Source organism: Vipera berus (genome assembly GCF_964194415.1).
Source record: "Vipera berus genome assembly, chromosome: 2".
Classification (NCBI taxonomy): domain Eukaryota; kingdom Metazoa; phylum Chordata; class Lepidosauria; order Squamata; family Viperidae; genus Vipera; species Vipera berus.
In genome coordinates, this window is record NC_138203.1 from 245,820,593 (window position 1) to 245,841,769 (window position 21,177).

Here is a 21,177-nt window from a genome sequence, read left to right on the forward strand (position 1 = left end):
TAATTTGTCATTCCTTTCTTTAACCTGGTTATTATACATTTGCCCAAATTTGCTGTACATGTAATGTGGCTTTATAGAGTTGCATCAGAAGAGCAGTAGCATCACTCTGTCAAAATCTGCTGTTTTTTTTATAATTATATTGTTCCTTAAGATACTTCGGTATTACATTTACAGCATGCAAACTATTGTAAAACTAAGCATAGTTAATGTCTACCTGCAGAAAGCAATCTGATTTGTTCCAGCTGATCTGAAGTTAAGAGAAGTTAATTGTGAATAGTGATAGATTAGTTTTAATGCTCTGTCTAGATGTAGTTTGGTTAAGTCTTTTGTCTCTTAGAATGAACCTTGTTTTTCTTTAAGATTTTTCATACAGAGTTGCAGCATGCCTACCAATTGATGATGTTTTGCGAATTCAGCTGCTTAAAATTGGCAGTGCTGTTCAGAGACTGCGCTGTGAACTAGATATTATGAACAAAGTGAGTGAATAACTCTTAGCTTCTTTCAGTTGTATTATGCTTAACAAGATTCACTGCCATTGGGACTTATGTTTGGGGAGACTTAAATGTGAAATGTATGCTGAAAATGATCACCCAATATTTTTATTGTGTCCTGACTATTCAAAATAATAATTGTTTTAGCTTTTACTGGCATGATGTCCAGAGATGAGGGGCTATCCCACATTGTTGTGCCCATGTGAATATTTCTTAACATGGCATAAGACTTTTAAATTAACAATTTCAACTTTTCTACCTAGTGATGATTCAGCCTTCATGTGATTGTTTGAACATGTGAAACATATATACGTGTAATTTCATTTCTTTTCTCATTGAACCAAAAAAATACTTTAATTAGGTTGTGTGTCTGAAGAGCAGACCAAAATTTTGCATGTAGTTTACCAAAGGATTGGCGAGCTATGGGTTGGGAGCACAGATATTTATGGATTATTTCCAAATAATAATAATTATTATTATTTCCAAATAATAATAACATTTTATTGCTTTGGAAAGGTAAAACAACAACAATATTTTGTTGTTGTTATTATTATACCTTTCCAAAGCAATAATTATTTACTGAAATAATTATTCAGTTATCTGGTTCTAGTCTTCATGGCAAGAATTGCATGTTCCAGAATATACAGTAAAAACACATTTTGCAGCAGTTTTGATTTGAATAAATGTTAAACCCAATTTATTTGTCTATAATATTTGGATAGTATAAGAATTAATATAGTTATTGTACAAAAACAGGAGGAGGAATAACTATTATCCATATTTACTGTCTTGAGTTACTTATCATTAATAAAGACAGGATAAAAATAAAATTAACTGTTTAGATACTTATTGTTATTTGAATTGTAGATTGGCAATTTATATCTAAAATCTTTTATAAATAAAAAGTTGAGTTTCTTGATCCAGAAACTCAATTTTCTTTTCCTGTATAACATTTGCCTTCTTGTTTGTAGTGTACCTCTCTTTGCTGTAAGCATTGTCAGGACACAGAAATAACTACTAAAAATGAAATATTCAGGTGAGATTTTAAAGTTACGTTATACATCTCTTAGTTTGTATTGCCTCACAAAGCAGGATAGCTTTTAATAAAGACAAACAAATATGAAATTATTATGTAGCAATTATCCAGATGTTTGGGAGTTGAATAATGTACATTAATTCATAAAGCTTTTACCTTCTTTTCAGATGATTAGGTTTCAGATCAAAACAAGCCCTATCCAGGACACCATAAAATCATAAATCAATATAACATTACTGATGTTAAAACTGAAAAGTGACCACAAAAATAATAGTCACACATGAAACAAGTCTTGGTGAGAATCTTCAGCTAGTAGTGAAAGTTGTGACTAAGGAAAGAGGAAATTCCACAATTGGGCTCCAGGGTCAAAAATAGTCTGCCTTAAGTATCTTCTGAATTATTCACAAGAGTAGGCGTGCTTTCCTTGCTCAATCTCAATCTCAATTGTAGAGATTTATGAAAAGGCATCCCATATAGAGCTTGATATGTCATAAGCTCTTTGAACTTGTCTTGGTTGGATATTAACATCCAGTGCAGCTCCTTTAGGACAGAGGCAATATCCCTGTAGGTGGATTGCATTGGTAGTCCAAGATACAGTGTTTTTCACTTGTATGTTCTGAATTGTTTGAAGAGGTTGCTCGGTTCGTTTGGACCGACCGCCGTCTAGGGTAGCTAACCTCACTAATTCCTAGACAAAGGAATTCATATCTATCTATAGTGTCTTTGTCTTGGTGGGATGTTGCTTATAATATTGGCTCTCACCAAGCTACAGTCTGCATGGCCTCTCCTGATAAAGATGATACAGAGAAATAGAGTTACGTATGATCATATTGATGGCTTCCATATGTACAGGTGAAAATTGGAAGAACTTTGTGAAACAACATAATTTTATTCTACTTCTGAACAATTCTACAGCACATTAACCATAGAAGTTGACATGACAAAGATGACTCCAAAAATATGCAAAATGGCAAATATTACCTTTGGCTTCCATTATTATTGCCAATACCTATCTTGCAGTAACCTACATGTTGAAGGCTTTTTCAAGCTTGGCTGATATGTCTGTTAAAGAAAATACTCGGAGATATGGTTCACTTTTGTGCTTTTGTCATTATCATCTTTTAAAACTGTTTGTAGTTTATCCCTATGTGGACCTATGGCAGCCTATGTGAATCCTCATGGCTATGTGCATGAGACCCTTACTGTCTACAAGGCCTGCAATCTGAATCTGAGTGGCAGATCTTCCACAGAGCACAGCTGGTTTCCTGGGTAAGATTTTTATTATTATTATTATTATTATTATTATTATTATTATTATTATTATTATTATTATTATTATTATTATTATTGTTATATTATTATTATGTGTTTTTTAATTTTAATTTTTTGTTTTATTTATTTTATATTTTATTTTATATTTTATATTTTATTTTATTATTTTATTTTATTTACACTGCCCATCTCACTATTTCGAATGGGTGGCTTATGGCAATATAAAGCAGGGCATTTCAACCAGTGGTACGGGTACCACCTGTGGTACATTGACACCTGGCAGGTGGTACACGACCATCTTAAAAAAGTGGTAGCGGGAGAGGGAAATGAGCTGAACTTATTTATTTATTTATTTTATTATATTTATATACCGCCCTTTCCCGAAGGACTCAGGGCGGTTTACAGGGTGATTAAAACAAAAAATACAAAAGTTAAAAACAGATTAAAAAAATTATATCCGTCCCTGAACCAATAAAACCCCAGTTAAAATTAAAATTAAAATTCTCAGCCTGGGCCAGAGAGCTCGAAGAGCCAGGTCTTCAGGTCCCGGCGGAACGAACGGAGGTCGGGGGCAGTCCTAAGCTCCACTGGCAGCTGGTTCCAAAGGGCAGGCGCACCCACTGAGAAGGCCCTATCCCTGGGTGTTGTCCGCCAGCAGTCTCTTACCGGCGGTACCCTGAGAAGACCCTCCCTGTGGGAGCGCACTGGACGAAGGGAGCTTGATGCCGGCAGCAGGTGTTCCCTCAGATAACCCAAGCCATTTAGGGCTTTATAGGTCATCACCAGCACCTTGAATCTCACCCGGAGGGCAACCGGGAGCCAATGCAGCTCGTGGAGAAGAGGTGTTACATGGTAGTATTGGGAAACCCCCATCACAACTCGCGCGGCCGCATTCTGCACCAGCTGAAGCCTCCGAGTGGTCCTCAAGGGCAGCCCCATGTAGAGAGCATTGCAGTAGTCTAAACGGGAGGTCACGAGCGCATGAGTGACTGTGCATAGGGCATCTTGGTCCAGATAGGGTCGCAACTAGCGCACCAGGCGAACCTGCGCAAAAGCCCCCCTGGTCACGGCTCCTATATGGTCTTCAAAATTGAGTCGTGAATCCAGGAGGATGCCCAAGTTGCGAGCCCTATCAATGGGGGGTAACACCTCACCCCCCATCGTTAGAGGTGGAATAGTCTGGTTAGCCCGAGATGCCGATATGCACAGCCACTCAGTCTTGGCAGGATTGAGACGAAGCCTGTTTCTCCCCATCCAGACCTGGACCGCCTCCAGGCAATGGGACATCACAGCGAGGGCATCGCTGGGTTGGTTCGGGGTGGAAAGAAAAAGTTGGGTATCATCAGCTGATGATACCCCACCCCAAAACCACGAATGATCTCACCCAGCGGCTTCATATAGATGTTGAACAGGAGGGGCGAGAGAACCGACCCCTGAGGAACTCCACAAACGAGAGGCCTCAGGGCGGATCTCTGCCCTCCCGTCAACACCGACTGCGAACGGCCCAAGAGATAGGAGGAGAACCACCGTAAAACGGTGCCTCCCACTCCCAGCCCCCTGAGACGCCGCAGTAGGATACCATGGTCGATGGTATCAAAAGCTGCTGAGAGATCTAATAGGACCAGGACAGAGGAACAACCCCTGTCCCGAGCCCGCCAGAGATCATTCACCAGCGCGACCAATGCCGTCTCCGTGCTGTATCCGGGCCTGAAACCCGATTGGTACGGGTCCAGATAATCAGTTTCCTCCAGGAACAGAGGAAGCTGATGCGCCACCACACTCTCAACAACCTTCGCCAAAAAACGAAGGTTGGAGACTGGACAATAGTTATTTAAAACAGCCAGGTCCAGGGCAGGCTTTTTGAGGAGGGGTCTCACCACCGCCTCCTTCAAGGTGGCAGGAAAGACACCCTCCTTCAAAGAAGCAGTTATTACTGCCTAGAACCAGCCTCGTGTCTCCTCCCGGGCCGCATAAACCAGCCAGGAGAGGCACGGATCCAACAAACAGGTGGTGGTGCTCAGCCTCCCCATGATCCTGTCCACATCATCAGGGGAAACAGGATCGAACTCAGTCCAGATAACATGCTCAAGACCGTCCGATTCCTCCACGTCAGACTCTGCCCAGTCAGAGTCCAGACCGGCCCAGATCTGAGCGATTTTGTCTACCAGATGATGACTAAACTCCTCGGCTCGTCCCTGCAAGGGATCCTCCCTCACCTCCTGGTTAAGGAGGGAGCGAGTCACCCTAAACAGGGCGGGCGGGCGATTATCTGCGGACGCGATGAGGGCAGCGAAGTAACTGATGGCAGCTCCGCACAAGCGAGAGATGGATGGAGCTGCAGGGCTGTCAGGGCTCAGCGGAAGCGCCAGGATCAGCGCCAGGCTCCAGCTGGAGCTCGGCACTGATCCTGGTGCTTCTGAGCCCAGAAGAAGCGCTGATCAGCTGGAATGTTGCAGCATCTCCAGGGTCATGTGATTTACATTCAGATGCTTGGCAACTGATTCATATTTGTGACAGGCACAGTGTCCCAGGGTCATGTGAAGTGATCAAACCCTGTTGCAACCACCCAGCAGAGGGGGAGAAATAAAAACCAAACACCGCCCCACCCCACCCCCGCTGCCAATCCTCAACAAAAATGCTCACAACAATGAAAACTTCGGACAGGAGGAAGAGCGCCACCGGGCGGGCAGGCAGGTGTCTTGTTTGGCTGTGGCTTGGGGGGGCACTTTTTTCAGTGTCATTGTAACTTCGAACAGTCACTAAGTGAACTGTTGTAAGTCAAGGACTACCTGTACTTCATCACTTTTTTCCTTTTTTTTGGTTGGGTTTTTGACACCTTGCTAGGTGTCTGGTGGTACTCGGATGTTGCCATATCCTAAAAGTGGTACAATGGGTGAAAAGGTTGAAAAGCCCTGATATAAAGCACTAAAAGATTCAATGCTAGAGATAGGTATAAAAGTATTAAAATATTGCAATTAATTTTAACAACAGCTAAATAAATAAAAGGTTTAAACGAAGAGCAAGGATGGTACAGAGTAGATATTTGTCTCTTGGTCCGTCAACCATCTCCAGCATATGTCTATGGAGATTCTCAGTCATCCGGGTCATAGTCGTCCCAAAGATGTTTTTCCACGAAGGACAAGCTTGGATGAGAAGCTTCTTGGGTGAGAAGCGAAGCATCTTCAAAGAAAAACAAAGTCCGGTTGCTTCATGGAAAAACATCTTTGGGACACCTCCAGCATAGTGTGCTCCCATTGGGGCCCAAGTCAACTGTCGGAGTCAAGTTTTAAGGTCTTCTGGAAGGCCAGAAACATAGAGGCTGATCTCACCACAGGAGGAAAGATATTCCAAAGGGCGAGGGCCCATAGCAGAGAAGTCTCTTCTCCTTAAGCCTGCTGTCTGAAATTCCTCAGCCAATGGAGTCCAGACAAGGCTTAATGCTTTGTGTACCTTCAGTGTGCCATTTTGCATTATTTCTCCGTTACTGAAGCAGAAACGTACCTTTTTTTAAAAAAAAATCCCATTTATATCCCGCCCTTCTCCGAAGACTCAGGGCGGCTTACAATCTAAAGCACAATGTGCTTAGCAATAGCCTTCATTCTATGTATATACCTTGCATATGCCAAGCCATCGAAGGAATTAAAATGTAAATAGAAAAAAAAAATGAAAACTTCATTAACACCGTCTCCTTAAAGCTGAGTGTGGACTGAAGGAAAGGAAAAACAGCCTGGCTTTTTCTCCCAACTAGCGAAAAGCTTCATTTTTTTTAAGCCATTATAAATTTTTTATTACTCGTGTGTTATGTTTAATTTATGCCAACCATATGTGGTTTAACCAATTCTGACATTTATGGAGAAGTGCTCTCAATCTCCATATATTATTAGAATGTCAGTGGTTTTGAAATAGTGCCATTTAGGAATCTGATGCTTTATATTAGAACAGGTTTCTGGTTCGTGTTTTAGAAGAATCCTGGACAAAGTGGTTTAAGGCCATTCAGTTCTGTCAATTTGCAAATGTGCATGTACGTGAATCCTTATTTTAAATGCTATAATGTTGATATTTTGAAATCGGCTTTATTTGACTTTAGAGCTATTATAAATGTCTTGCCGCCTTGTAAATATATTTGTCAATCGTGAAGGCTAACATAAATGCTATCCACTTCTAGATATGCATGGACTATAGCTCAGTGCAGGATTTGTGGAAGCCATATGGGTTGGAAGTTCACTGCAGCCAAGAAGGAGTTGTCACCTCAAAAATTCTGGGGACTGACCCGTTCTGCTCTGCTGCCAAGAATTCCAGAAAAAGAAAATGAATCTGGGCAAGAAAGATCGCTATTGCTTTGCCTTTGATCTGGGCACCTTACTCGGAACAAACTAAAAGCAGTTTGTGTCTCGAAGAGGAAAAGTATTAAAAGTATCTGCCTCCGGGATCTGGTTGTATATTTGAACTTCATGAAAAAGGCACTGTTACTTCCGAAGGCCCTGAAAGATTTAATATTTTGAAGATGTACAAAATGTGAAACGGAACGTGAGAATAAAGCAGACGGTTTCATGTTTTCTGGCATGTACTGAATTGAACAGCTCGGATTTACAGCTGCTCTTTAATAATGTAAGAGGACATCTAGTGTTGTTGAGGAGATAAAGCTGAGTAGAAGCGACATGAAGACTGTGTAACTTAAAAAGTGTGCGTAATGATAGCTATAATCTATTGCCCGCTGTTTTACGGTATTTTCCTGTAGAATGTGGTGAATTTACTAGAATACCTGTTTTCTACCTGTATGAAATAGTTTACAGGTACTAGCATTTGCTTCAATAAGCCTTAAAAAGACAAGGAGACCCAGTCTTCTAAAAAGGAGTGTGCAGCTCCTAAGATCAGACTCTAGCTCAGAGGTCCCCAACCTTTTGAGTACCAGGGACCGGTTCCATGGAGAAAGGGGTTTTTTTGCAGACAGGAGGGGCACGGCTTCATGTACTGCCTGCATCCCGCGGATGGGGCTTCGCTTCTTTGCACAGCCCGGTTTCTGGCATGCTGCGGCCTGGTGCCGGTCCACAGACTAGGGTTTGGGGACCCCTGCTCTAGCTTACTGTAGAAGCACGCATTGAAGCCTGCTGCTCAAAAGAATCTACGAAATGCAACTTTTTGGTTAAAACCAGGCTGTTTGTGTTTGCTTTATCTCCTTTACAGGAGTTTCACTCCATTTGGCATTTTCAGACTTCCTTTTTTAAAAAGTAGAAACGTAGGTTAGCTGTTTATGCCTCTAGCAGCATAATAAAGGGTATGATTTTCGAGATTGATCTCTCCAGTGCATTTCAATTAATCATATCACAGAAGTTTGTAATTAAATGTTTTGAAGCATTATGTATCTTTTTACATGTCTAGGGACTTGGCATCACAGTTGTTCATAAGCTATATATTTGGTATTGGAAAGCGGCAGACATCTTACTACTCTTTGTAATTTCTTATCTGAAGCTGAGGGATTGTGGGGTAATAATGCTTCCCATAGAAACTTGTTTCCAGGAGATATTATGGTATAGAAAAGGGTGACAAAAAAGAAGGAATAAAGACTTAATACATTGTTTTTTTCCAGAATGCATTTCAGTAAATCCACAGGTATCAGATTTGTTTCATAGAAATATGTAGTGAGCTTGTTAATAATGTGTTGAGTTACCTTGCTGAAATAAAAACTTTGCTGAAACATTTTAGTAATTTCGTACATACTATCATATTTCCTGTGAGATGTTATTTTGAAGGAGACACTTAACTTTAATGATGGCATTTATTGTATCAGTTGAAAACGTGTTCTGAGTGTCAGTGTCATTCATCCCCAAGACTTAATGTACACCAGCAAATAACTTTGTGACTCAGGGCAAATTCCTTCTACCTCTGGTACAGTGGCATGTTTTATTTCTCATCACAGTTACAACTGAACTGTCTTCTTGTGCTTCAACACCGTCTCTCTGCTAGTCAAAAGCAATATTTGCTGTCATCTCTTTTTGAATAGAGCAAGGGCATCTTACTGAATGAAAATTTTAGATTATTTTTTATTTTTCCTGTGTTTAAAAAAATGTATTGATAGCACTTGATTTGGGGGGCAGACTGTAGTGACCAAATCACAATACTAGTCGCTAGTAGATATGCATGGACTATATAACTCAGTGTAGGATCTGTGAAAGCCATATGGGCTGGAGGTTTATTGCAACAAAGAAGGAGTAACTTCTCATAATTACAGTTATGGTTGACTTGGTTTTTCAAGTGGTGAAATTCCTGAAGTTCTGGTTCCTTCCACTTTTGTTCTGCTATGGATGAACTGATGGCCAATAAGTTTAATTTTCAGCTCCAGTCTGTAGCTTCCCATATTAGAAGTGCATCATTTTTATTATTTTATTTTATTAAATTTATCTAGCTGCCCATCTCATGAAAAGTGACTCTGGGTGGTACACAACAATTAATTTTAACTCCTTATATATGATCCTAGTAAAATCCCCACTCACCCATTTCATTTTTCTGCTAAGAATAAAACGTAATGCTTACATCGGAATATCCATCTTACTAGATCTGTTCTCTTTCTCTGTCTTACCGTATGGAACAAGCTTTTTATTCGCCTCAATTCAGATGGAAGAGTGAAGTCCTATTTTTCAATCAGTCTTGGTTCAGTGGCTCACAGGGTGTGTAGATTATCACAAATGTGCTCAGATCTGTTCCTGACTATGCTGCTTATAAAGGTGAAAGAGCTGACAATTTAGCCTCACTTTTCATTGATACCAGCTTTCCCACAAATAGCCTGCATCATATATGGCCAGGCCTGTATTAAAATGGCAACAGATGAATGGCAGGGATTGAAGTTATGCTTAAAATTTATGTGATTTGAGTTTAATTCAAGGTTAAGCATGGCTTTCTTAAAAAATACTTGACATAATTTATTGAGATCATGAATAAATTTAATAAATAATTTTTCAATTTTCACTTAATGTTGACTATTATGTATCTTGCCTCACTCTGTGATAGATTTAAGATTAATAAACTAATAGCATATTCTAATTCTTAAGTATGAGTTCAAGTTACTGCAAAGGTAATATGCTGTATCCTGCTATTGTGATATTGGCTGTTGTCCTCCCAATTAATTCTGCAAGGCATATGCTTTATAGCAGGGGTGTCAAACTGCCGGCCCATGGGCCAGATGCATCATAGCAAAATCACGCCCACCCCATTGCCGGCAATGGCAAAAGAGTCGAAATACGTCGCAACACATCATGTGACATTGTTTGACATCCCTGCTTTCAATATAGAGCTATTAATGCATCACTTTATTAGCTCAGTTTCTCTGTTTGTATATGTATTGTGGGATTTACTTCCAAAAATTGGGAGAAAAGGGGAAAAATGGGAATTAATGTGTTTAAACAGATAATAAAATGAATTAGTTTCCCTTTGATTGCTTACTGCAGAAACTAAGGGAATATTACAAATATTTGCATCTTTTTTTTCTAAAAGCAGTACCATTAAGACTTTAAATCTGAAAATGTATTGCTGCATCATAAAAAGGTTTTATTTTGCTTGTCACTGTCTTTTTAAACAAACCCATCTTTTTCTTGGAAGCAAACCAAATGAGAATATAATAGAATAATAGAATGGAATCAGAATAGAATAATTTTTTGTATTATGGTCACTTAATTAAACGAAAGCTGCTGTGATTTCAACAAAGTACTTTTATATCATTTATTCTTATTAAATTTCTAAATCGGAATTTGGTAATTCGTTATGATTTTCAAACTAGTAATGCTTTAATAGGAAACCATGACTGAATTGAACTTACATTTTCCTTCTGACCCAAGTATATTCACAACTTGGTATATCACTATCAATATTTTTCCATAAATAGACTTATAAGAATCATCCAACCATAACTGTGGCTTTCTCAGGTTGCTATCCATATAGTATACAAAATATTGGCTGCTGTATATTTTCATTCCAGAATCGAGTAAGATCAAATTCAAGCTTTTCCATTAATTAGAGCAACATACAATGAAACTTTTTGCAGTATAAGCTGTAATGTCGACCAGTCCCTCCAATCCTAATAGCATAGTGGTAACAGACTATGTCTGTAAAACATATGCAATCTAAAAAGTGAATTACAGGAGAAAAGCAAATTAAAAACGAACACAAGTCTCTAGCTTTCTAGGTTAAGGGATGCGGAAAAGTATCATGGAAATACATACAACTAAAAGTCTCCAACTTATCGACAAGTGAGACAAGAATTTCCATTGCTAAGAAAGGCAGTTGTTCAACAAGTCGTGCCCAATTTGCTACCCTTTTTTTGCCATGATTAAGTGAATCATTGCCAGTTAAGTGAATCCAGCTTCCCCCATTGACTTTTGCACATTGAAAGACTGCTCGGAAGGTTGCAAATGGTGGCTGTGTGATTACCATGATGCTGTCATCTTGGTAAATACATGCCAGTTAACATGCGCCTGAATTCTGACCGGGTGACCATGGGAATGCTATGACAGTCATTAAGTATGAAGACATCACATTTTTCAGTGCCATTTTAACTTTGAATGTTCACTAAACGAATGGCTTTAAATTGAAGACTACCTGTAATGCATTCATTAGGGTTAAGGTTGTACTCTCCATTTTGTTCCCATGCTCATATTCCTGAATCAATATCCTTCACGTACTGACTTAGAATTAAGGGAAGGCACGATATTAAGATGTCTTCTCAGAAGCAAGGAAAGAGAAAATACAAAATACAGTACATAGGATAAAACCTGACACATATTAAACTTACAGAAGGTGGCCCGACAACATTATGATCAAATTATAAATTTTTCCATTATTAGAAATTGGTTCTTGTGAAGTCTGAAGAAATAGTCATATTTATTTACATTTCCTATTTCTAAACTGCCCATCTCTCTGATAATTGCAAATTAGAATTTGGAACTGCATTACCACCCAGAGATCTTTCAGCATGCACCTTGAGCAAAATGTCTTCTGCACTGTATTGTTCGCAATATAAAATTGGCTCCTATGGGTTGCCACCTAGTGGATAGAAATTTCTGTTATTATCCAAATTCATCAACCCAGCAAGAACATTTTCACTGCAATCCTAAATATACTACCAAGAATTAATCCCACTGAGCTTATTGTAACTCATTTTGCAGCAATAGGTAAGACATATAGGATCAAGTTTATAAACCCACTGTAGGCTTTTGTAATGTTGCAAGTTAAAAAATGAGAAAGCTGGGACATTGTGTAATTTGTATTAAAAAATCAGTTATTATTAGTTCTCAGAATCTTTTCAGGTGCATGAAAATAAAATGAATGAAAAGTGCTCAACTCAATATAAATATTAGAAATGCTATCTTTTTACTTAAAAGCTTTTTCAATATCTAAAACTTTAGGTTGTTGTGCATAATGTGTGTTTCAGTGAAATGACTGCTTGATAAGCATCGGCTCTGGCTAAAATCTGACTCTGAGGTTCAAGATGATATATGCTTGCTGTGGGTCAGCCCCAATGAATGGATGGGAATCATTTTTGGATAAACATGAATACAACTGCAATGTTAATTTCCTTAAATTATTTTTCCTTGCTTTTTTAAAGTCAACTCAATCCAAAGAATATTTTTGAACAACCCAGATAGTCAATCTACATACACGGTTGTACGTGAGTCAGTGCAACTTGAAGTGTACATTTTGGCGTTAATAGTTGAGTAAAAGAATATGAAAGTTATTCATTTATTACGAACCAGATGGACACAAAAACAACTCTATTTGTTTTAGAACTGAAACACAAATAGTCCTTATATTCAGAAATGAAATGTATCCAATAAAATATGCATGTACATGTGGAACTTCATACAAAATTATTTAAAGTTTCAGCACCATTTGCTTTCACACCTTCTTTACATAGCTTAAGAGTTCTTCTTTATTCTTTTGATAATCACTTTTTTTCCACTGTTCTCGTAACTGTAGCAAGAGGGGCCCAATGTCTTTTCCTGATGAGATTCCCATTTTTCTTAAGTCATGACCAGTTACAGGAAAAGAAGGTATAGACCACTCTTGCATTTCTTTCAGAAGTTGTTCTTCCCCTTGGTACTTCAAAAGCTCATGGATTCTGGATGTTGCACAAGGCTCCCTTGCCTTCACAAATACAACAAAATGAGAAATATGAGCACAAAGTATTCATAGTTCTTAAGTTCCAATGTAATACACAAAATACCTCAAACTAGATCAGTCCTCAATCTTCTTAAAGTTCAGATTTTACTTGGCACCACTTTTAAAACAGTAAGTTCAGAATTTTCTATTTTTTTGGTGATCATACATTAAATATTTTGTTTGTGGTTACATACATAGGGGAACCCAGTCTGTATTTAAGGAGTCAGCATTCATGTTTGCACAGCCTTCTTCCTAACTCCTAGTTTATGTATCTGAGATTAAATCAAGAGGACAAAGATGCCTCCAAATAGATCAAATAGAAAGCTGAACAAAAGTTGAGAATTATCCAAAAGAGATTTACTGTACTTACATCTAAGATGAAATCCTGGTATGGTTTAAGAGGCATTGTAGTATCAGAAGCTTTGGTCAAGTCTCTCCTGTGCTTCAACAGAAATAGCCCCAGGTTTTTCTCATCTTTTGATAGTTTCAGTCTTAAATCCAGTTTTGAAAGATCACACGGAACCTTTAACAGTGACGTTAGAATGGTCATTGGTTTGGGAAAAAGATTCTGGACATTTTTACAGACTGTGTCAAACTCCTGTAAGTTCCCATTAACAGGTAATCCTGAGGGGATACATATAAAGAAGGGTTTTGAGAATAAGGTAACTATTAGAAAGCAACAAGAAATCAACTAAGATTGCTAACAAAGCAGTACCTGGAATTGCTAGACAAGCAGAATGTATCATTATTTATTACAAGTAATGGCAAAATCAAACTAGTGCGCTGTCACTTCAGAACCAATGTAGAACAGGGTTACAGATTCAAGGCTTTTTTAGACCTAGCAGACAACAGTAGTGTCCCAATGTTCTATTTTTCTACCTTGACTTCAACTCCCAGAATTCCCCAAATAGCCTATCTACAATGTCCTAAGAAATGCAGAGATAGTCATTTCAGCAGTTAATATGCCCTTCCCAAATCTGGGTGCACTGAAGTTGTGAGATTCCAGTTTCTAAAATTCCTAAGCCAGGTTTATTGAGGAACTCCAAAGATCTTTGAAGGACAATTACTGTGTGCCCATTATCAAAAAATAAAAGATGTAACTGGTTACTCAAGGATATGTCACTCAGATAATTCTCTATGGAGATTCTCAATCATCCATAGATGATTGGTTGTCCCAAAGGAAATCCCCTTCAATCAGTTAGAACTGAAGAAGCTTCTTGGGTGAGAAGTGAAACATTTTCAAAGAAAAAGCCCTCAAGAAACTCCAGTTGTCTTTTGGAAAAGGCACCATTAGGATATTCTCTATCTCCAATATTCACATCTGTACAGGAGTTAACATCTATTAAGTTTTTTACCTATATAATCAGTTACTGTAAGTTCATACATCAGATGAATGAGTTGATTTGCATATTTCCCAACAAGAATTTTTTTCAATTCTGTCCAAATCCTTTCGCCAGATATTCCAGCCAAACCTTTAGCATTTTCTTTGATGGCTTCCAGAGTTCTGGCATCATGGTCATCAGGCCTTTCAGCTATCCTCCCGTAAAATCTAAGGAAAATAATTTCAGTCTTATGATTCATTTAACTGAATTATAGGCATCACATTACCAACTGCTAAGCTTGTAAGCCGCCCTGAGTCTTCGGAGAAGGGCGGGATATAAATGGAATTAAAAAAACAACAACACTGTTCATAGCTTGATTTTCAAGAATTTTGGAACTGGGTAAGATGGCAAAACAACGTAGCAGTATATGCCAAAGTGTTTACACTCAAGTAAAATTCACTCTACATTAACTCAGTATGATCACTGTAAGGACTTAGAATACAGTTGTTTTTATAAATATCCTGGTGCAAATATATTTAGGCAAACTGAGCACCAAAGTGAAAAGGGCAAAGATTTGATGTCCAAATGCCTCTAATACTGAGTGCCATGCACAAGCCAGGAAGTCAGAGCTCTGTAAGTGATCTCCAAGTGAAATGTAATTAAGGAATAAACAAAAGAGCATCTAGCTCTCTGCAAACTGGCCAGTGCCCTTAACATGTAGACATATAAAGCTATTTACCGGAAATAGCGTAGAATTCGTAAAAAATCTTCTTTTATTCTCTGGTTAGCTTCTCCTACAAATCTGATCTTCTTGTTTTTTAAGTCATTGTAACCACTGAAGAAATCATAAAGAGTGCCATCCAAACCTATCAAGCAAGTGGAACATAATTTAATAAAAATTACTTAGAACTTCATTTAAAAAGGCACTTTCCGAAACTCCATCCATCTTTAGCATTTGACCAGAGTCAGAGCAAGATTACCAGCAATCACGGTAGGTAGTAGGGTGAAACTTTGTAATACCAAAGCTAAAAAATATTGGTTGCAATCATTAGCATCAGCTGGTAAGAAATGGATCTCATGAAAAGTGATTACTTAGGAAGGAAACCATTGTATATTTTAAGCTACTGATAATCCATGATTTCTTTAAGCAATAGTTAGCAATTTTAACAAGAACCATTATATATTACTCTATATAACGTGAGCACCAAAAATGTGGTGTTCCTTTTAAAGTATGTACCAAATCTTGTGAAATTTCAATAATTTCAGCACTGAAATCAAATGCAGGAACGCTGCCATATTTCAGGGGAATTGGCTAGCTCAAAAGACTTTAATATGCTTTATTTTAAAGGATAACTATTTAAACTGAGGAATTCTATGTGTGCCATTTAATGGAATTATAGGCATCACGTTACCAAGATGGCAGAACACCAAAATGTCCTCATTCAAGCAGAATTCTTACATCAACTCACTGTTAAGACCTCCATAATATCTATATACTACTAAAACTCTCCATTCGATATTTTGGGGTGAATTACTCCTGAGGGAATGAAATTAGTTTTGCTACAGTCATGCCATCCTTATTTTCAAAGTTTCCTGACAGCTTCCCACAAATCAATGGGGAACTTGGAAGGAACGTATATGATTACCAATAAGCCCATGATATGAAAGGAAGGAGCAGGAAGGAATGAAAAAGGAAGGACAAAGTATGGAAGGAAAGAAGAGGATGGGAGAAAGATTTCTGATGCTCACTGCCAGCCTCTCACAAGAAAACTCAATCAGGAGTTGCCTTCCAACTCCTAGTTAGGCTTAAACCTGGAACCGCTAGAGTCAGAGTTGACATAGAACATTCAAGTGAGAGAACAATCCACATTTACAGGACCACCATGCCATCTTTTAAGATGGGAAAAATAGCTTACCTAGGAACATAGAATTTATGGTGAGATCTCTTCTTGCTGCATCTTTTTCCCAGTCAGTTGTGAATTCTACTTCTGCATGTCTCCCATCAGTACGCAGATCAATTCTCAGTGTGGTAATTTCAAAGTTCTCCTCGTGGAGCTGCAAAAAAAAAAAAACAACTTCTCATTTGGCTAACAGAATCCATTTTAAAACCTTGTATTAGATGGATAGAATGCAATTTCGGGGGAAAAGATCAATCCATCTGTTTTGTTTCCTGCATGAAAACATACCTTTGCCTGTTTTTCCCCCTTTTATAGCTTTTAACTGAGGGTGAGAGTTTATTGGGTTTTGTATTGGAAGTTTTATTTCTGTAAGCCGCCTAGAGTTACCTTGAGTCTGTTAGGCGGCCATATAAATTTTCTTAATAAATAACAGACAACTCTTTTTATAGTATTTTCCTTCATCCAATGACCTCTCAAGTCTGCCTCCACTTGCCCCAATGCCCTATGTGGAATTTCTTCCCGCCCAATGTTGAAGCTAATTGTCTTCATCTTTTTGCACTCAAGTACATTTTTTCTTTGTGCATCATTGACAACTATTTATCCATCAAATTTATAAGTTTTAAAAATAGGCATACTAGGCATAGTATGCCATACTATGCCAAAAACATGTACGCATAATGCTTTGATCATTCTGTGTCTTCTAATTATTCTGTCTTCTAATTTGTAGGGCTGAAGACTCAGCCACAACTGGACACAGAGGCATTTCATCTTACCCCACATGCCTCAAGTTCTTTTAGTTTGGCATAGTGCTCTAGGCGTTCCTTCTCCAAAATGGCATTTTCTGCAATTCCCAGACATCATGGTGAAAAAGTAGAGTGACTAGCCATTGGGAGGGTGGCAGTTTCAACATATGTGATAGCATAACTATCATTCATGGCAAGCAAGTATCATCAGAGAGCCTCTGAATATTGTCATGTTCTGCATACAGCCCACTTCTCTCTCTTCTAATATTTTCCCGCATTTGCTGACATTATAGTCAGCCAGCAATGAGGTCAGCTTACAGGAAGGGAGAAATAAGGTTGCCTCATTGCAACAATATCTATTATTTTTCTATTTACTAATTTAAAAAAGAAAACAGATATATTTGCTAGCATTCAAGCTCAACATGAGGACAATTTAGACTTTTTTTTTATAACCTTAGGAATATAAATCTATAGAAGCTCCTCTTCTACCAAAATACTTTTTCTATCTATTTTTCATTTTAAAAGTTTGCAAAATCCTTTTACCCTAGCAGTGATGGTTCCATGTTTTTCTCCTCTGTTGTTGATCATACGGACACCCTTGGCCTGGAACATTTCTTTCATCTGACTAGGAGTTGCAGTAGTGGCAAAATCAACATCTTGTGGTTTTATTCCACTGAGTAAATCCCTTACAGCACCTCCTGCTATTCTTAGTTCATAATTTTCTTTATCAAATATTTCTGTAAGTAGAAATGGGGGAAAAAATTGTAAAGACAAAATATACATGAAAGAAGCCAAGCAAGAGAAATTATGGTATGACTTTTGATTTATGTGGAATTCCTCATGCTAGATTTGTCCAAGATAATGCTCTAAACCTAACTTTTAATTTGTAATTTATCATTTAATTTTGTAAATTAAATAGAGTGTGGCCTCATTGGCTCAGTTATAGAATACATTATTTACCGTATATACTATTAGGCTGTCTTTTGGCCTGTGTGCATGCACTCATGATGTGTCCCATCGTGAACAAGACCTTTGCTCATAGATGGAGAAAATTTAAATCATACTTTAATTTTTTAAAAAATCTCTTATTTCTGTGCTGTAACTTAAAAAGAAACCATTGAATAGCATTGAAAATTTTGTTCTTTTTTCAAAAATTCATGCACTAGACCACATGCACAGTAGTCTTGATGAAGATTAAGATCAATCAAATACTGCAGAAGTGGTCTGTATTTTCATTTGTATCATTAAAACATTAAAGGGCAGTAAGCCTTAGGTCTTCCCAAATTTCTTATATACAAAAACGTGCTTGGCATGTCTGATATTACTCCGGCAGGCATATTCTAACAAATCATAAAAGCAGCCAAAGAATCCAAACCATAGTGTAAAACAAAATACTTCATGTAAGTTATGTTTGGATTAAGCATTTTAAAATATTTCTCCAAATTCACCTCAGCAAGTCTTGAAAATCTAAGTTTAACATAAATCAAATATAGTTCAACATAACATCTACAAGTAGCACATATCCTTTGAACATGACACTGCACTGAAAAGTTTCTGATACATGCATCTCTCAGATATGATGAATGAAAAGAATGAAATTTGTCCTTCTGAGTAATGCAATTGAAAAGTCAGCAGGACTGGTTTGCAATCCTGGAGTGAAACTTAATGTTTGATGCTTAAAGTCTCAATCTGTTTTGATTGACAGTTTGAAAGAGAAATCTGTATGTCTTGGTGGCCCATGGATAGGTACTTTTTGGTAAACTGCATTTGTGGGACAAAAAAACATTCAGGTACTATTGTACACCAGTGTTTCTCAACCTCTACAACTTTAAGACATGTGGACTTCAACTCCCAGCATTCTCTAGCCAGCATCCACGTGCCTTAGAAGTTGCAGAGGTTGAGAAACACTATTGTAATCTTTTGAACACAGTTGGTTACAAGAAATCTGGCTGTTATGCTAGTTATAATCCCAATGCAAAAGACAGTAACCTACTAGTTTATGTTGGTATCCTGGTATGCACCAAAATGATGTGTTTTTTCTAATCCCATTTATATCCCGCCTTTCTCCGAAGACTCAGGCCGGCTTACAATCTAAGAAGCACAAATCAATGTGCTTAGCAATAGCCTTCATTCTAGGTATATGCCTGCTTATTAGGGCTTTCGCCGCCGCCCCCAAAGCGGCATTATTACAAAGTCAGCTTATTGCCCCCAACAATCTGGGTCCTCATTTTACCTACCTCAGAAGGATGGAAGGCTGAGTCAACCTCGAGCCTGGTGGGACTCGAACCTGCACTAATTGCAGGCAGCTGATGTTACTTAAGGAGGCATTCACCCACTGCTCCACCAAGGCTCTTTTTATTGCTGAAGTTACTACTGGAATAAAATAATTGCTAGTCATAGTGAAACACGAGCAGTAATAGTATTAAATCCCAATTATCAGGAATCCCTAGTCCAGGGGTAGGCAACCTCGGCTCTTTTATGACTCATGGACTTCAACTCCCAGAATTCCTGAGTCAGCATAGCTGACTCAGGAATTCTGGGAGTTGAAGTCCATGAGTCATAAAAGAGCCGAGGTTGCCTACCCCTGCCCTAGTCCAAGAGGGCCGAGAAACCTGTCTTCCCCCAGATATTGCAGAACTACATCACCTGGCAGATGTAAATCGATCTAATAATGGTGAGAGATACTCCCGAGTAGTTCAAGCCACAGCTGGAGGGCCACAGGTTGTCCATCCCAGCTCCCAAGTTCACCTCCCAAGAAAATGAAGCACCTGTACCTGCAATGCCTTTCAGTCCTAGGGTGAAAAGGGACTGAAATTCGGAAGACTCTATCTTCATGGTTCTGAAATTCCGACAAAAGCTTGCGAGCCCTACTCTGTTGCGGGGAGCAAGGATTTTACAGCTCAGAAGAACGAAATGACTCCACATCTTTTAAAAAAAAAAAAAGAAGAAACAACGAAACGAAATGACGAGTTAATGAACACCCCAGGAAGGCATGGTGCAACCCAGAGGCCCGGCAGACGCTCGGAAAATAACCATTACGTGGGTTGCGGGCGGGAGAAAGCCCTTTGAAAAGTAGCGGCCACCTCAAAAGTGGAGCGAGCAGCCTAAAAAACTCACGCCACGCTCGGTTTCCGCGGCCTGCAAGGAATCCCCGCACCGGCCCCCCTTTTTTTCCCCCCCTTCGCAAGGCCTGCTGCCCAACCCTGCGCTGGCGAGGGAAAGGGCAGCCTCACTCACCCAACGAACTTGGGGTGTGTGTGTGGGGGGGGGTCTCCGCGGCTCTAAGCGAGCGGACCGAGCAGCCCCGCAGCGCCAATTGCTGCAAAATAAAAATGGAAGGGAAAGGAGAGGTGCGAGTTCCAGAAGCGGGAAAGCAGGAGGCCGCCGTTTGCAACCGAGTAACTCCTCCTCCTCCGCGTCCTTCCCAGTCGAGGGCGGCGCTTTTATCCGCCTGGAGACCCGCCCCAGACCGCGTATCTGTACTCGGCAACTGTGCGCGCGTTTTTCTCGGCTGACTTTGCCGGATGGTTCGCCGCCTTGTGGAGCAGCTTCGGCAATTGCTGAGCGGGGCTGGCTGTTCTTTCCTAGGGCTTTCGCTCCCCAGCGAGGCCTTTTGTGTTCAAGGGCTTTTTTCCACCACCACCACCCGGCATAGAGGCCGGCCTAAACTGGCATTTTGCTTGTGTCCGAAAGAAACGGCCTTTTTCAGGACTCGGGTCGTTATCATTTAAGGCTTGGTCCACAAATCACGATAAGCCGCGCGTGCTTTACTCCTCCTTTGTTAAGGGTAACACAGCTGGCTAAGCTTGCACGTACGGAAAGCCAGAAATCACAGTGAAAATTGGGAATGCTGGATTCCCATCGGGTTTTTTATGATTCAGTGAGGTTTGTGAATCCCACTTGCAGTGGAACTGAAGGGCCCAGAGGCCTCTTCCATGCAAGTGAATGTGGGATATTTCCTAGGAAAGCAAACTGGGTTTCCTCCCCTGTGGGAAGTCAATCCTCTAGAGAAGGAAATATTAAAATGGCAGAAAAATATATTTCCTCAAAGGCAGAAAAGCATGCCCAGTTTTTTTAATAGCCCCAAGTCTGCTTCCCAAGCAGAAACCAGCTCAGTAGAATTGCAGCTGTAAATAATCTGGGAAGGTTGGAGGCCCCCAGCTAGAAGCTTAGGAAGAGAAAGACACCTAAAATCTTCAAACGCCACCCAAAGTCTAAGACACGACATAATAGGATTAACCCACAGATGCCAAAGGGTACACCCAG

At 39.3% G+C, this 21,177-nt stretch overlaps 2 protein-coding genes across 8 annotated transcripts in view; one reads left to right on the forward strand and one right to left on the reverse strand.

Moving 5' to 3' along the window:
- The window catches only part of CRBN (cereblon), a 34,046-nt gene extending 25,545 nt beyond the window's left edge, over positions 1-8,501 (forward strand). For all 7 annotated transcript variants that reach the window (XM_081321956.1, XM_081321957.1, XM_081321959.1 and 4 more), the window contains 4 exons: positions 361-476; positions 1,463-1,527; positions 2,665-2,796; positions 6,965-8,501. In XM_081321956.1, the coding sequence (XP_081178082.1) occupies positions 361-476; positions 1,463-1,527; positions 2,665-2,796; positions 6,965-7,148 (497 nt within the window). In that variant the 3' untranslated portion in view covers positions 7,149-8,501. The remainder of the gene's footprint in view (positions 1-360; positions 477-1,462; positions 1,528-2,664; positions 2,797-6,964) is intronic.
- Positions 8,502-12,514: 4,013 nt separating this feature from the next.
- Positions 12,515-20,348, reverse strand: TRNT1 (tRNA nucleotidyl transferase 1). The gene is made up of 7 exons (XM_081321962.1): positions 19,686-20,348; positions 17,455-17,648; positions 16,187-16,325; positions 15,010-15,136; positions 14,304-14,497; positions 13,319-13,572; positions 12,515-12,933 (listed from the first exon to the last, which is right to left on the reverse strand). The coding sequence occupies exons 1-7, from the start codon at positions 19,834-19,836 to the stop codon at positions 12,685-12,687; spliced, it is 1,308 nt and encodes a 435-aa protein (XP_081178088.1). The 5' UTR covers positions 19,837-20,348; the 3' UTR covers positions 12,515-12,684.
- Between the last annotated feature and the right edge of the window lie 829 nt (positions 20,349-21,177).

Excerpts from the sequence above, each read along its gene's own strand:
- TRNT1 (XM_081321962.1), bottom strand. The coding sequence starts at position 19,836 with ATGTGGAGTCATTTCGTTCTTCTGAGCTGTAAAATCCTTGCTCCCCGC. Across the intron at positions 15,137-16,186 it reads CATAAATTCTATGTTCCTAG|GTTTGGATGGCACTCTTTAT; the intron begins GTAAGCTATTTT and ends CTTGCTTGATAG. Across the intron at positions 12,934-13,318 it reads ACCAGGATTTCATCTTAGAT|GCAAGGGAGCCTTGTGCAAC; the intron begins GTAAGTACAGTA and ends GTATTTGTGAAG.